Genomic DNA, 17,397 nt, shown 5'->3' with positions numbered 1-17,397 from the left:
GAAGGATTTTCATAAAGACCCTGAATATACTTGTCAAGCTCTATGCAGCAATGTTAATTTTGCTTGTGAAACTGCAGCCTTAGAAGACCCTCCATCTCCTGAGTCTTTGCAGCCCTAGTAAATGACCATTTATTAGCTGCAGTCCATAATTTGCTTCCTTCTGTGACCCATCTTTTAATTTTCCTTGAGATGACAATCTCTGAATGAACAGTGTACTCATTTTCCAGCTATAGCATATAAAATATGGATATGGTCATGAAATCTTGAATCCATGGAAAAAAAAGAAAATACTTTTCCTTTTAGGACCTAAGGCTCTAAGAATCCAGGACTTGGCTGGAGCCTCCATACCCTGCAAGCTGCAGTCTGCTCAGGCACAGAGCAGCGATACTAATCTCAATTACCAGTAACTTGATTCACTCTAGTACTCCGACAAATGAGCTTTGATGAGCCCCACAGTAGCAGTTTAAGAACTTCCCGGTGACCCTCCTCCCATTACTCCCTTTGCAGAATTGCCAGATGGGAATGTGCATCCTCCTGTGGCTCTGCCATGGCAAAGTTTGATGCATTAGCTTAAAAGCACTGAGACACCAGATGATGAACTGGAGCTGCTGAGACTTTCTGCCACAGGGGCAATAATTTGTGGCTGGTTGGAGGAGGTAGACAGCTGGATATGAAAATAGCCTAAACTGCCACAAAAAGACTGGCCAGTTCATCTGTCAACCCTAAGTGAGTGGTGAATCAAACTGCATTAGCTTCTGCTCAATACTGCAGAGCAGCAGTTGTCAGGAAGTTCATGCTCACTACACGGAGGGTGACAACTCACAACTAAGTCCTCATTCTAAGAGACTCTGGAGAAAGTGAGCAGTGGAGAGACCTTACCTAAGAAAACCAGAAAAGGACTTCAAGACAGCCTAATGTTTAACTTTATTTCTTTAAACCTGGACCCAGAATACAAGCAAACTATAGCAAGCAAGAGTGTTTACAGTCTAAAACCAGCTCAGATGTTTCATTTTTTCTGGAGCCAAGGACTCAGAGATGTCATGCTTTGTAAATTACCTATGGAGATTATAGCTACCACTAATCTGTGGAATAATTCCCTTGGGAACATTCTCCAAACACTGGGATCAGAGAATGACAGCATCAGCAGACCTGAGAGTGTGAGCTTATTTGGTTTAGCAGAGCACCATTAGTTACTGCTCTGTCCTAAACCACTTCATGGAGGTAGGCAAGGGACTGTTCTTCTGCATAAAAGCTCCTGACATCCGAGTCTTGATGAAGAAAGGCGTGAATTGGCTCATAGGATCATAGAATAGTTTGGGTTCAAATGGACCTTAAAGATCTCCTAGTTCCAATGTCCCCACCATGGAAAGGAACACCTTCCCTGGACTGGGTTGCTCAAAGCCCCATCCAACTTGACCCTGAACATTTACAGGGATGGGGCATCCACAACATCTCTGGGCAACCTGTGCCAGTGCCTTGCCACCCTCAGAGTAAAGAATTCCTTCCCAATAGCTAATCTAAACTTACCCTCTTTCATTTTGAAGCCATTTCCCCCTTGTCCTGTCACTACACACCCTGGAAAAAAGTCCCTTTCCAGTCATTCAGTGAGAGTTTCTTGGGGCAACGGGCACAGCTTGGCAGGGCTAAGAAAGACTGCTGAAATGGAGCTACACAGAACTGAACATTTAAGTACAATATGCAGAAATGGAAACATCTTCCATCCCACACCCTTCAACATCAGGCACTCTTTACCTTCTAGAAATTCATATACTTGCTAAACCATATGGGCTTTCAAGTGCTTTACAGCATCCTACTACAACTCTAGTCTTATTAAAAATCTTGTCAGTAACTGTGAATGATGAAATTGTGCCCCATCAAAATGATGCAAGGTAGTTCATATCTCACAGAATTTTGACCTCAGTACTCTTCATGCACATTCATACTTCTCTGTGTCTAACACTCTCCAGGCACAGTTTCAAATTCATCTCAACACCATGAGGGCTAGAAGCACTTTTCTAAGGGGATGCTGTAATTTTACATAATCATGACTCCAGAAAAAAATCCAGACTCCCTAACCAGATATGTCTCATACTAATCCTGCAGACATGAACACAGAGGCCACAGAAGAAGTAAATTAGAATGTGAATTATAACATGAAATTTCCTAGACATGCAATTGCTTTGCTTTTTTTATTTCATCTTTAATTGAAGCCCTAAAGTGGACTTTTTTTGAGAAGACAAGCAGAAAATCTGGAACCTGAGAAGAATCTCAAGAAGCTGCCTTACAGATGTACCTATCTGAATTTATATGTATACATATATATAAGGAGTTACTCCCCTAGGATGTTTCAGGAGAGGTCCTAAAAGCATCAAGCGTTGTCATAGATTCAAATAGAAATAGTCTGAGTTCATGAGGGAATCTTGAAAAGATAACAGAGGTTATTTTATCCTTCAGGGAGGCTGTGTTCTTCGCTTGGACTGAGTCCCCTTCAAACAAGGGACTACCCAACTAGGTAGTTTGAGCATAGTTTATGATGAACAATAACAAATAACAGCATGGGGAAACAAAAGGGAAAACAGGGAGTCCAACAGTGTTCAATAGACAAATTTCATATTGAGAAAGATATGAGGAAACATGTCCAAGAAGACGATACAAAACCAACTCTAGAGCCCAGACCAGAAGACAGAGTTCAAAACTGTGGGAATAGGAGAGGAACATCCAGCAGTTAGTGACCTAGTTGGTTTAAGTTCAAAGAGAATCTCAAAAATCAAGACACCAGTGCTACATAGCCGCAGTGAAATGGAGAAGGTGGTCAATGGAAATGTTTGAAGACACAGAAGACCCAACACCACCTTCCACATGCTCAGAACCAGAGAACCAAAGCTTTGGAAGTTGAGGGAGAAGCAGCTGTTGGAGGATGTTAAGCCTGCACAGGGATGGAGCCTAGGATATGGTATATGCCTCTGTGGGAAGCAAATGGCTTTTCAGACACCTGGCTGTATTCCCTGGAAACATTTTGATAGGAAAAACAATTTGTTAGGTCTGAATGACTTCTTGGAATAAATAAATTTTCCTCCTTTACCAGGAATGACCATCCAACTCACAGAAGCCAGTATAAAGCCAGCTACAGCTGCCCTAAGCTATTCAAGTAGAAATAAAATGGCCTTGAACACTCCACATGCCGGTGAAAACCTTCCTGCTCATTCCAGAAAATGCTGATACTGGCCATGGCTGGGGAAAAGAACATGGTACCTCCTGTGAGGCCATTCTTACCCTGCACATAAGGTAAGAATAGCATGGCAGCTTTTCTTCCCTGGTCAACTGACCTAAGAAGTCCAGTAATGATCACTGGGTTTTGTTCTGCAAGTTGCTTCCAAGTGAAGAAAGGAAGACTGTGGGCTGGGGTGCTTGGCATCAATAGAGGGAGAAACATCTGCTTATGGAATGCAGGTGGCTGCAAAATCTTAATTTTTTTCTTTTTCTATTTTTTTTTCTTTTTTATAGGAAAGAGCATTCCCCATGGCTACACACACAGACATCAGATTTAAAAATAGCCAAGTTCCACCTCGACTGTGGGTGAGTGAAAGACAGAAGACAGATGCATTGGCTGCCAGCTAGACTTGACATCTACTTTTTCTTTCCTCACCCTGGCAGCCAGCAGTTGCACACATGTGCACAGGTAAGGTCCTCAGTGGCAAAGCACACGGTGTCTGCCTCCCCCTCAATTCCCTGACTGCCGCCTGCCAGCTGTGCATGTCTGAGAGCCACATGAACCCACACTCCCCATTTAGTGCATCAGGCATGTATAAAAATCACCAAGCTCCTCCTATTTGTCCTACTTAATTCACAAATTCCTCACTAGTCATTTATGTGTGGGGATTGCTGTCGAGTTCTTTGCAAAGGTTAACACATCTCTGTTTCTGGCTTGTTTTGTTAACTCCTTTAGTGCTTGATCCACATGGACACTTTCCATGGCTCCAACCTATATAATGATTCTGTGTGCTTGTGCATGACAGGTCTCACTTTCCGATCCTGGCCCAAGTCAATTAAAGGTGATCAGTTTCAAGGAACAGGTCTTTCTTCCTTCCTCTTACCCAGACTCCTCTTTTTCTTAACTGGCTTTAATCCACCCACTGTTTATGCCTCCAACAAAATTCATTCATTGAAAACATAAGGCACTACTGCCCACATACTCAATGCTACTCTTCATGTGCTCATCAGCAATAGAAGCCACAGTAATTCATCAAACTTGGCTATTTTATTTGCAAACATGTTTACAAGCATCTCTTTATTCATTTACCTAAATCACATGGCTCACAGAGAAGCCCTTTCCATAGGAAATTATGGATGTTGAAAAGTCACATGCATTCAAACCACAACTTGACAAATTCAGAAAAGGAAAATTCATCCAGTGCATTAAATTATAATTAAGTGGATGTCAGGGAACTACTTGAGGGCACTATCACTGTAGATTTATGTTATTCTTACAGGTTTCCCTCTTTGGTAATGCTGCAAACAAGATAGCTTTGGTCTAATCCACTGTGGACATTCTTAGGTTTTCACATGTGTTTTCTATAATTTGGTTGTGATATAATTTCCCAATAAACCTGTTCCAGGAGCATCCAGGCTGCATTAGGGTCTTACAAACATATTGTAGAGCACAGTATTTCTTTTTCTACATTCAAAGCTTGGCATGCTAAGCATCACATTTCTGGTCTAGGAAGATGGAGAGGAAGAACAGAAAATATCCCATTATCAGAACAACCTTAGAAATAGAACAAACTTGGTCTTTTCTGCATAATGACAAGGCATTGAATTTTGTTCAGTTTAGCAAAAAGAAGGCTGCAGAATTGATATGGCCACTACTAATGAATACTGACCTAGGAAGGACCAACAGATGTCTGGGTTTACTCAGGCATGTCTTCTCTTTCTGTCTGAAATGTTCGCCCAGGTGGAATTTTCCCATTTGTCCAAAATTTCTAGACATTTGACCTGAGCAGCAGCAGTAACTGTAGCTATGCTCTGCATGACCAGAAAGTCCAAGCTAATAACTGGTGTATGCAGGCATATCAGCAGTACAGCACGCATGCACATACCTGTTTACAAAATCCCACCTAAACCTGATAACATAATAAAAGAGAACTCTTAATCCAGGGGCCAAAATATAAGAAAATCCCACAGCTGGATGCTGAAGGTGTGCACACTCATTTTTCACATCAGTGTTTTCAACAGTGGGGAGAAACAGCTGGTGAAGTAACTTTCCAGGCATCATTGGGAATCCTCCACCACCATTAATGTTTAAACCGTGAACGGGTATTATTTCTGAAAAATGTTCATAAAGGAAATGAAGAGGTAAGTAATGTAGCCTTCAACCTGTGGGAGATGCTCACAGTTGTCCCTTCTGCCTTTAAAAACTCCTCTTCATCCTCCATTTCTCAAAATACCCTTCTCTCAGGAGATCTATGAATACTCACTGACACCACAAGGAATATCTTGTGATCATTGTAGAAGTCAAGACAATGTGGCAGTGAAGGGGCATGACCACCTTCATGAGAACACCTGGCTCTTTACAGTGGCAGCTGGATCTTAATGCCATGTCTTCTCTAGTCAAACCAGCAAAAGAAAAGATTGGAAGTGGAAACCAAGAGACATATGCCAAAGGCTGCAATCAGACAAAAAAGAATAGGATTTTGTCCAAAAGCATATATGTCATCTGGAGACCACTGGTTTAAACATAGCAGCCACTCCCAGGGAAGTCACACTCATATTTGTGATGGAGCAGCAGAAGGCCCTGCCTGTCCCACAAACACTGGCAGACCTCAGCCAGGGTGAACTCACATCCAGACCTGGTGGCCGTGGTACCTCTGTTCATGGTAAACCATCCATGAACCTCTGTTCATGGGACACTATTTTTTTCCCCTTACCCAGTTGCAGGCTGTTCCTGCCAGCAGCCTCAAAACTCCTGACCTGTTCTTAAAACAGCCTCAGAGAAAGTAAACATGACCAATAGAAAAACAAAAAATATCACCCAAATGTCTAAGGGAACCATGAGCAACATCCAGCACAGATTTTTCAAAAGGACAAGGATTTTCATGGCTCAGTGTTCTAATTTGTTTGACCATTTATTTCCAAGGAACACATCCAAGAGTGACAAGCTCCATTTATTTCAATGGGCAGCATATGCCAGCAACGTGAATGGCGTACGCTATAAAAGAGAATGGATGTTCTCAAGCATCATAGAAAGCTGTCCTTTCAGCAGACAGAGGACATGTAGGTAATGGAAGTGCAGCTCTGCTCTGACAAGCAACACCATAAAAGCAGCATCCTGGGTTCTCATGTTTGATGTCTCCCCACGACAGACCTGAGAGATTTGTTCAAGCTAAAAGTGAAAAAGTTTTGCCCAATATATAATATCTGGCCCAGTGCTGGAAAAAGCAGTTGGATTCTTTCATTGTTCTACTTTTCCAGACCAGAAGGACATCTCCTTAGGACATATAGCCACTTCAGGGTGTTAGTGCTTCACCCTTTTAGGCTTTCAGGGGCTACACACCAAACCAGACTATTCTCACAAATAGCATCACCTTCAAATCATTGCATAATATGAATATGCTATGTTCACACAAGAAAGTGCCCTCTTTACATAAAATGCCATTACATGGCAGCACTGTTTTCAGTCTTGTCTCTTTGTACTACATCCTGAAGACAATCCTCTAGTGAATCTTGCCTTTCCAAAGTCTGATACCCCTGAAGCCTGAAAAACCATGAGTTGTGAGTGTCTGTCACAAATTCAGTACTACCTATGACTTGATATTGTTTGGTGGCCTGTGACACTTTACTGTAAGTCTCACAGGAGTGGGCAACTTTTATTGGCTATCATTAATTAATTAACTAATATTAGTTCTGTGTTAGGACTTACCTAGGGAGCAGTCTAGATCAAATGGTTTTATTGGCTTGTCAGCAAGCCCTGGAAGTCAAAATAGAATGATTCTCGTTTTGCTTTTCAGTGAGATGGCCCCAACAAAGGTTGGGTGTGGCTTTGTTCATACCGAGTCCTTCTCTGGACACCTTTCATTCTCATGAAACTTAAGAGGTTTCTGGGAAGGAGCAGTGTGAGCTGTAGTTCTGTCCACAGGAAACCACTTCCCCTTCTCCTGTACCTCCAGCCAGGCAACATCTCAAGCCAGGTAAAGAATAGATGTTCATGACTCCCTTACAGCCCTCCAGCATGGCAAAATGAAATCCCAAATTCTCCTTCACTAGATTCACTTGCCTGTGCTGCAAGGCTCACTATCCTGGATTTAGTCTGCAGTAAGGCCATAGCCATATAACACCCCTGGATGCCCATTGTACAGTTTGGAGACCCTTGTTGTGCCACTGTTCTTCCTATTCACTTTCTCTTCAGCAGGTGCAGCTTGTAGGTTGGAGTTTCATCTTTTATGGAGAAGCTAAATCAGTGCTGTTCATGCCAATGAGGGCATCTTTGATTCCCTCTTAGTGGGAATCTTAGCTTGCCTTGATGCCAGTGAAGTGCTTGCTTAGTGAAGAGGCCAAGCATAGATTTGTGGCTGGCTCTGTGTGTATTTGGGTATATAAATCATAAGGTGGCTTTGCATCTATGCAGCTTCCTTTGGGACCATGCTTATTGCCAACACGTAGGTCTCCACTTGCTGTGAGCTATTTCCTAGGGAAAAGACAAATAGAGCTTGAGAAAGATCTATAGTCATCCTTCCTTTGTCAAAGTGGAACTTTTAGTTTCCATCCACTTTTGTCCCTCAATTTCTGATTGTTTCAAGTGACTTCCATGCCTGGGCCAGTGGGCCCCATGCATGTTGAGCTCTCAAAACCAGCCTCTTGCTCCAGGTGTGAGTGGTGAGAGACAGGAGAGCTCACTGCTATGAGAATTTGGTTTTGCTTCTGGGCTTTAGGGCTTTATTTGGTTAAAGAAGAGCCAGGCTGTCAGCTCCAGCATTTCTGACCATCTTTTTAAGGCTAAAGATACAGACTACACCCTGTGTCTTGCAGTTGATGTCAGAATATTTGCAGTATCCTAGCAGAGAGGCTTGGGAAGACACCCTAGGCCTGGCATGCCCAGGGCAAACTGGGATCCTCTAGATTTAACATATCTGGTAGTGGAGAAGTGGGGTAATCAAATCCCAGGGGCAGTAATCAGTGTTTTATGAGGTGTCAAAAATGTCCATCATAACTGAACAGCACTGTGAAGCAACTGTTTGGTCTTTTCCTGAAAATTAAAACTAAAAAGCAAGCCATATGATGACAGCATCTGTAGCAGAGAGCAGGGTGGCTTGCATGAATTAGCAGCTTCCTGGCTGTTATCTGTGGCAGCCTTAGCCAGCTACTTATTCCATCACCTGCAGCTTCTGTGGGCTGAGGCCTCAGACTTATACCTTGGGGAGCACTGCAAGCCAAAGCCCCCAGCACTGAGCCACAGTCAAAAAAGAGCTGGAGAAGGTCTTCTCCACAGCTTTCTCATTGAAGTCTGGGATCATGGTCATTTAATGGAATGGGATCTTGGATCTTGGAATGTGGAGCACAGTGACCTTGAACGGCTCAGATCCTGATCTCCAAAGAGCATCTGTGAAGGTTACCAGTAAGGTGGGCTGACTGGGGATGTGCCACAGCTTCAGTGACCTGCATCTGAATCTTCCTGGCATGTCCCACTGCAGGCAAGGATAGCTTAGCCAAGAATCTCCAGAAGCCCTGTTGAGCTCACGTTGGATATCCATGGAACCAGTGTCAGTTTGTGGGGTCAGAGCAAGTGATAGCCTCCTGCTGCCTTGGAGACTTCCTATGGGTAGGAGAAGAGAGATAAATCCCCAAATTTCCTGGGAGAAGTGCTCATTAGGATCCACTTTCAGGCATTTCTTTTCCTAATGGGCCAGGTGTCATGCAGGGGGGTTATATTCTGTGCAACAGGATCCACCATTAAAAAAAAAAAATTAAATAGACAAAACTCAAAATTACTCAGGTATGCTACTCATTCTTGTTATGGTCCTGTAAATCATATCAAGTGCAGAACGTCTCCCCTTTCAGAGATCTTCCAGCCTGTTGCATATGGATGACCCTCAGGGATCCCTGCAAGTGTCTTCCTGCCACCTCTCCCCCATGCTTTTTGCTGATGGGACCCAGAACTACCCACTGAGCTGCTGGTGAGCAGCAGAATCAGTTCTGCTCTGTCTTACCCATGCCTCCTGCTGTCCGTTTTTGGGGGCTTCAGAGGGAGCCTACCAATACAGGCTCCTGGCACAGAAAAGTCCCCATGAAAGAATATGATTACACCCAGAAAAGTGGCTATGGCACCCATTTGAAGGGATCTGCAGGGAGGGCGATGGGGATCAGAGCAGAGAAGGCACTGCCATCTGGCAGGGGCTGGAGCAGGGTGACAGCAAGAGGAGTCATTTTGGTCACAGGCATCCCCTGACTCAGGCAATAAGAGGCCTGGCTTCTTCCAGCCCCTTGAGAGCAGAAAAGCCACAGACTCATGGCTGACTCCCTCGCCTCATTGTCTGCGCACTGGAGCAGGGAGGGCAGGAGGCAGAGGGAGTGCGGGAGCCTTTCTGTCCCCCTGGCTCTGACAGGTCCATGCCTGCCACACACTGGGATTGGGGGTGGGTGGGAGACAGAGCAGGGGGACCACCGAAATAAAAGAACTAAGAAACCAGTCTGATGATTCTCCACAAGCTTGGTATACATGATGCAAATTGATGTTTAAAGCTTATTTATTATCTTACATGTGAAATGCCAGCGGTGTTTTTCTAGATCAGTGGGTATCCAATATTTGGGCGGGGGGAGACGACGGCAGTGGGAGCAAGCACGGCTAGAGACTGTATATCCAGAGGCTAGGGTTTATATCATGGGCTGCTCTCGACTGTTATAATTTGTGGCACAGATTCAGCGAGAATCTGATCTGCTGAAAATATTTGGGCTGTGAAAACTCCCACACTGTGACAGATGTCAAGTCCAATTAAGTGACTCGTGTCCAGGTTTCTGTCCAATAGGCTTTCCCATTAAATACCAATTTAAGAGGGAAAAAATGCCGCCCCCTTTTCTCCAAGCCTTTATCTCTTCCGACCATCTCTAGGCGAAACCCTTTGGTACCAGAAGTGGAGCCACACGCATCTCTGCTCCGTCTGTCTGTCTCGCCCCTACCACCTTCCGCACCCCTCCTTGGCTTCTTTGCCACTCCGGGAGGGGTGGGAGGAGGAACTGCACTTTCTTTTTATGCATGTGAGCGTACCTTGTCCTGCACCGCCGTTATCTCTCACAGCCGCTCCGAAGCCGCGCCGAGATTTTTGTTTATTTCGTTTTGTTTTTCTTTTTCAGCGTTCGTATATTTTCCTTTATTTTTCACTCGAAAGATGCAGGAGGAGTTAGGAAGCTCAGGGACGGATGGGGGTTTCGTTTATCTTTTTTTTTTCTCCCCTCGCCAGTTCTTGAAGGACCAGAAGAAGAACTAAACCAAACATTCATTTTCCGACGGCGTCTCCCCCGCTTCTGCCCCTCTCCGCCGGACCGGTGAATTAACAAAACCTCACATTACAACCCCCACCCCCCCCCAAAAAAAAAAAAAAAAAAGAAAAAGAAAAAAAAAAGAATAGAGAAGAAAAGAGCGAGCGACGCATTGTTACCCCGACCCGCGGCGTGCCTGTGAGCCGGGCCGCGGCGGAACAAAGCCGGCAGCGCCGCGCCGGGCTCCGCGCCCCGGGCTCCGCGCCCCGGGCCCCGCGACCGGCCCGGGAGCGGCGGGGCTGCCGCAGGGAAGGAGAGGCTGAGGGGGCGGGAGAGAGGGAATAATCCCGGACGGTGCCGGTGCTGTCGCCGCATCCCTTTTGTTATTTATCGCGGTCGGGAAAGAGGAGGAAGAAAAGCGGGGGAGAGGGCACTTTCCTCCTCTAAAACCGACCGGCCAAAGCCGCCAGTGCGCTGAAGCCGCTGCCCCGGACAAGCGGGCAGAGGAGGACTTTGATGGGGAAAAGCTTTTCCTCCCCTGATGCATCGTAAGTAACTTAAGTTGTTATTTATACTCCGCAAACAAACACGACAGTATAACATCTCCCATCTCTGGAGCGCTGGAGGCCGCGGCGAGGGATGAGATCTGCCTTTCCCTGTTCGAGCAGGACACTTTTTCGCTCGTAATTAATTTTATTTGATTTTGGTTTTTTTAATTTTTCCATGCTCCGCTCCCGAAGGGTCATTTGAACTGTAAAGGAATCGCCGAGGGGGCGAGGGGACTTGGAGAGAGAGGATATCCAAACGACTCCACTGAGGTAAGCAGCCTTAACCATATCTTTCCATTTTGCAGGTAGCAGGGGGCATGGGTTTACTGTAATAATAATAATAATAATAATAAATAATAATAGTAATAATTTTTTTTTTTAAATAGAGGGGACGGGTGGGGGTAAGGAGGGGAAGAGCGTCTTTCTGGATCAGCTCGCCAAACCCCACCGTACAGATAAATCCAAATCAAAGCAAAAATTCAACACCGGTAGGAGAAACCTCTAAGCAACTTTCTTCAGGAACCACCGCTTTAATCGCCCGTTTTCGTACAATCACCCTGCAAATCCTGTCTCTCTAGCGTGCTTTTTGTATAAGCCCCCTCGCTTGGATGCCAGCTGAAAGGTGATTTTAAACCTTTCCTCTGTATCTTTTCGCCCCACGAGACTTGATACCTGACTTGCGCACTAATGTTTTTTTTTTCCCCTACCCCTGCCTTGTGGGCCTGATTAACGCTCCTTATTAAAAATCGAAGAGGAAGCGTTTCCGACGGCCCTGGCCCTTTCCCAAAGAAGGAAGAGCTCTTCTCTCCCACTCCCCAGTCCTGAGCCTCGGCCCTCGGCGGAGCCCCTCTGCCCCGCCACGCGTGCCTCGCGGCTCACCCCGTTGTGGGGCGGCTTGGCTCTAGCCCTGACTGGGAAGAATTCCTCCTGCCCATGTGGTTGTTATTATTATTACTGTTAAAAATAATAATAATGATAATAGTTTATTTTTCTCAACCGGGTGTGAGGCCCGACTGGGACTTTCCCTGGAAACTTTATGTGGAAATACTTCTCACTCTTAATTCGGGGGAAGGGAGGATGCGATGTTCCCTCCTCCACTGGGCTCGCTCCCCACCTCGCTCGACACCCCAGCTGCACACACGCACGCACACACACACATACATTTGTGTCCAAGGTTATTCACTAGTTGCCTGATGTATTGTTTTATTACATGCCGGCATGTCCACGGACGCGCTCGGATTTGTATTGCTGTCTACATGACAGATGGTGCTCTGTGAGGCCGCAAGAAGATACGATTCAATTTTCTTTTGAAAGGCACGTCCGCATTTATTTATTTATTTATTTAGCCTCCCCCTCTTTTCGCGCAGGGAGGGGAGAGGAGGGAAAATTTAAAGGGACGGAAAAGTTCGGCCTCTGCCTTGAGTTTTTGTTTATTTTTGAATCCGACGCTTAGGAAACGGAAACTCACCCAAATATTCCCAATTGATCACTAGCAAATCGCTGTCTGCATGATTAGCAGCAGGAATGGAAGGAAAGCAAAAGAAAAAAAAGAAGTAGCACAGAGAAAAGAGCGGAGGGGAGAGCCTAGCAGATACATCGAATCCCGTAGGGATTGGGGAAATAAATCTCCCCACTGGCCTTGTTATATTTGTGTATCCTTGAGATGTGTATTTAAAAGTATCATGTCTGTAGCCTGGATCCCATAGAGCGTTTCCGAAAGAGAAACAGTTAAGCAGAAACTGGCAGGCTAGAAAGGACAATATTAAAACTGGGGGCCTGGACGGGGAGGGGAGCGGGAAATCACCATATTATTGAAACGCTGGATATTAGCTTGCTTGAAAAAAAAAAATCTATTGCTCTCTGGGCTTCTTTCAACACCCAAGGAAGCGCAGGCAATAACGGCAGGAAGTATATTCCAGAGAAGCTGCTGTCAAACGCTAGAGAAGGGATGGTTAAATGACGGGGTATCGTTTATCCCCGCTATTGCTCTCATTAGTACTCCCTGAAGGAGCCGCAACTCGTCCACCCGGCTCTCCCCCTGCCGCGGTCGGGCGGTACCGGCGCCGATGGCAGGGCGCGGAGACCGACATGTCCCTCGTGTCCTGCCCGTATCCCTGCTCCCCGCCTTGCCCCTGTATCCCGGGGCCGGGGCCCTGACCCGCTCTCTCTGCTTCTCTGTCTCGGGAAGGCTCCTCCGCCCCCTCCAAGATGATGCTTAGCCCGGACCAAGCTGCCGACTCCGACCACCCCTCCTCGGCGCCCTCCGACCCGGAGTCCCTGGGCGGCGCAGACGCCCAGGCGCTCAGCTGCTGCGTCTCCGACCCGGAGCCCGCCGAGGGCGGCGGCGGCGAGGGCCGGGGCGGCGGCGGCGGCGGCGGGGAGGGCCGCGGCGGGGGCCGGCCCGGGCTGCACCCGCCGCCGCTGAGCCGGGAGGAGAAGCGCCGGCGGCGCCGCGCCACGGCCAAGTACCGCTCGGCCCACGCCACGCGTGAGCGGATCCGCGTGGAGGCCTTCAACCTGGCCTTCGCCGAGCTGCGCAAGCTGCTGCCCACCCTGCCCCCCGACAAGAAGCTCTCCAAGATCGAGATCCTGCGCCTCGCCATCTGCTATATCTCCTATCTCAACCACGTGCTGGACGTGTAGCGCCCGACGGACGCCCGGAGCCCCGGGACCCCCAGTCCCGCCGCCCCGGGTCCGGCCGCGGCGGGCAGCGCCTTCCCCGGGGCGGGCGGCGGGGCGGGGGGTCCCTGCTGCTTGTGCTCCCCCGCGGAGCGCTCCCGCCCGGTCGAGAGCCCGCTTTCCGAAGAGAAGTGTAAAACCGGATTGTCTCTTCAGGCTGTCAAGTGCCCCTTTATATATATCCAAAAACATCTACTTGTGACCTTAAACGTGTGACCCATGGGTGCAGTTAAAAATAACTATTTTTTATTTATGGTAGAAGGAGTTGACAATTTATTTTTTTCAAGATTTATTTATTTTTCAGAGTGGTGGCAATTTTACTTTGGATACTTCGTGCCAATTGGTTTCTATAGTCGGGTGTTTACACTTTCTCCTGTGGAATATTATGTTTGACTTTATGAGTGTTTGTTGGGATCAATACAGTGTTAATTTTATTTTCTTTTTAATTTATTTTTTCCCTCCAATTATATTGCACTTGTGTACCACAACCCCCCCCCCCCTCCCTGTTTATAAGTATATTTTATATATATCAAGGAATTTGTTCTTGATCTTTTTTCTTTTTTTTCCTTGTGTGGGATCAACAACCACTAGCACTTAACTAGGAGAGGTTTTTTTAAAAAAACTTGTTGTTATTCTGATCTATAGTTGCGTCTGAAGAGTACTTTGAAAATCGTTTATAAGGGAAGTAGTTTCTTTGTGGATGTATATGTGCGTGTGTGTACACATGCATGTGTGTGGGAGTGAGCGTGGGTGTGTATGTGTGTGGTATATTTTTAGGAAAGGACATTTTTTTCCTAAAAAAAAAGAAAAAAAAAGAAAGAAAAGTAAATCCAGGACTGCTTTCCTTTGTGACAACCAAAAAAATTCTATAACCTGAAAATGTTTCATGTTCTTTGCTGTGAATCTCTTAAAACAAGAAGCGCATTTTAGGGACAAAAGAGAAAAAGAAAAAAACCACATCTGCTATCCAAAGATTTTAGTCTTTTTCAGGGTTTTTTTGTGTGTCTATGTTGCTTTATATAATGCAATATTTTGTAGTGAAAATAGATAAATCTGGTTTCTATCTGATGCGTTTTTCATATCTCTCATGAATGGTGAGCTGTTTTGCATATAAATAAAAGTATCAAATAAAAGCTGTTTTTTCCTAATTATTTTTCCCTGTTGGTCCTTCTGTAAGACAGACATGAGATGTCCTTATGAATAAGGATTGCAAAGGCTTCTCAAGTGTGTGGGAAGCTTCAACAGGTTACCTGCCTCTTCCTAGTGAGACTCGGACTGCAGTCCCTCCACCACAGCTCCCCTGCTCCAGCCGCTCTCAGCTGGCTGCCCTGCCCAAATGCAAAGGAGACACAGAACCCTCGTTGTCACTTTCTCCCAGTCTCATCATGACTGGCATCTGGTCACATGTCCCAAAGTTCAAGCTGTACAATTCAATCTGATGCTTGCAAGCACCTGTTTTGCTACCTGACTCTTGGAAATGTCTGGCTTTGCCACCCAAATGTATGTGTTGTGTCCTGCCTGAGTTCACTGGGTTTTCTTTCTCTTGTTTAAATTCAGCTTTGATCCCTCTCTGGCCAGGTCTTATTCTACTGAAACCAAAGAAAAATCTTGTGCCCTTTCCCTACTTTAGAAAACCTCAATCATTATCTTTCATACAAGGCTTCAATTGCCAAATCTTGTCATTTGTAACATGGAACAGATACTACAGACTCAATGGCAGACAGGTTATTACCTGAGTAATGTGAGACTGTCTCATTTATTAAACCCTTTCTTCGTTTCCCACAAGGGGTTAATTTTACCTATCATTTGAATACTGCCATTGACTCTGGTGGCTGCATCATCCATTCTTACTCGCTGGAGAGATAAAACCCTCCCCTCTATCCCATTTTTATGGCTGCCACTTTGCATAGCGATTTAATTAAGTGTGGTCTTGACCAGCTGAAAAGCTCCATGCAGAAAACCTGTCAGAGAGACGGTTAATTCCATTTCCTACAAATACATGCTTGCCATGTCCCAAGGGAGTACACACTGGTTTGGTAGTTCAATGCACAGGTTTCAAATCCTGCATTTCAGGGCTGAAATAACTCCACCAACTTTAGTGTTGGCTTCCTTTGGGACAGGTTTGTTTCTTAGGTTCAATATCAGGGCACTGTGTGGAGTTCGATGTAATTGCCTGAGTGATATAAATCCTGCCATCCAAAAAGCTTTCATGCTACCAGCATTTGGGAGGACTTAGTTAATAAAAAGATAAACCTATTATTTCCTTCTTAACCATTGGGAATGCCTATTTTAGGGGAAGAGAGTGTTCTGCAACACCTGATGGCTGCAGTCGCTAGCAGTTGTAGGTGTCAACCCCACATTCCCCCTGGCCTCACTTCCCCTTCTGGGGGTCTCACACACGTGTCAGAGGCACAGGTTGAGATAATGCTTGAGTCTCAGGTTCCCAGCCACATGATCCTGTGCCCAAGTGATAAGCCAGAAAGGCTGCTGTCTGTGTTGTGAGCAAAGAGGAGCACAGCGTGGAGATGTGTGGAAACAGGCTCAGGAAGTCAGAAAATCTGTGGGCTTTTCCATTCTTACCATCCCTGAGACAGCAGAGAGCCTGACTGCACTCAGACACAGAGCACCAAGGGCTTCGCTTTTGGTGATATCCAAAGGGTCAGATCTCAAGTTTAACCTGCAAAAGGGTCAGGGCACTTAACCTGAAGAGATGTGCTTTTTTTCCCGAGTTTTATCTGATGGAAGAAATTGCTTTTTCCTACAAGTCCTGTCTCACTTTCATATACTCAACACCCTGTTTAAATCCTGTCCCCACCATAACATCACCCCAACTACTTCTATTTTTCCTGTTGGCAACAAGAAGGAAGCGCATTCTCATCTAGCAGTTGATGAGTGTTGAAAACAGAATGTAGGTTTTGCTCCCACATTCCACACCTTTTTTTTTATTCTTAAGGAGCTGAGTAGTATGCACAAGCTACAAGGCCCATGCAAAAAACAAGGCTGCATTGCTAAGTGCTCAGAAGTATGGATTTATGAAGAATGGGTAAACAAATTTAACTCCATCTCATTGCAAGTCTGGGTTAGATAGCAATAAAGTATAATTATATAATCAAAGTTTGCCTATGTTTATGTTCCCTCAGCAATAAAGGAGTGAATGACCTTGAATAACAATGCTATAGGAAGAATGGGGTTGGAACTGCTGAATGGAAGTTTATGTCACACTCAGCCATTACAAAAACTGGAAGGGAAGAGACACAGTTAATATTTCCTTGTATTTTAGCTACATTCAGATACCTTTCTTTCACAACTGAAGAGAAGCTCATTCTACAGACCATGAAAGAAAGTGCACTCAAAGACAGTGAAGGCAGATCACTACCTCTGGACCCTTAGCTGACTCTAAAAGAGGGACTTTAGGCCTGAACTGGATACCATATATAAAACATTGAATGGACACCTCCAGCATTCACAAAGAGCAAGTAGCTCTAACAGATAAACCTAGAATATCCTAGTACAAGGGATATCCAATGCATGCTAACATTGGGCTATAACACCTATTAAAGACACATTTTCAGGCCTATATAGACTCACAGGGACACGGTGCAGTACACACTAACATGGTATCATTAGGAAGCAGGGCAGATAATGCATTCATCTGAACCCTGGGAACAGATCCTGACCCTGATACAGCAAACAAGGACAGACA

The 17,397-nt window shown here is 45.5% G+C and overlaps 1 protein-coding gene across 2 annotated transcripts in view; it reads left to right on the top strand.

Annotated features, from left to right (window-relative positions):
- Positions 1-14,842, top strand: part of NHLH2 (nescient helix-loop-helix 2) — a 49,435-nt gene extending 34,593 nt beyond the window's left edge. The window contains exons 5-8 of one of the 2 annotated variants that reach the window (XM_085572133.1): positions 3,086-3,285; positions 3,505-11,015; positions 11,208-11,285; positions 13,204-14,842. In XM_085572133.1, the coding sequence (XP_085428259.1) occupies positions 13,224-13,658 (435 nt within the window). In that variant the 5' untranslated portion in view covers positions 3,086-3,285; positions 3,505-11,015; positions 11,208-11,285; positions 13,204-13,223 and the 3' untranslated portion in view covers positions 13,659-14,842. Of the gene's footprint in view, positions 1-3,085; positions 3,286-3,504; positions 11,286-13,203 lie in introns of both variants that reach the window. The other variant, XM_085572125.1, reaches the window with a different exon arrangement.
- The last annotated feature ends 2,555 nt before the right edge of the window (positions 14,843-17,397 follow it).

Source organism: Lonchura striata, chromosome 1 (assembly GCF_050655825.1).
Source record: "Lonchura striata isolate lonStrDom1 chromosome 1, ASM5065582v1, whole genome shotgun sequence".
NCBI lineage: Eukaryota > Metazoa > Chordata > Aves > Passeriformes > Estrildidae > Lonchura > Lonchura striata.
This window is presented reverse-complemented; position numbering and strand designations above follow the sequence as displayed.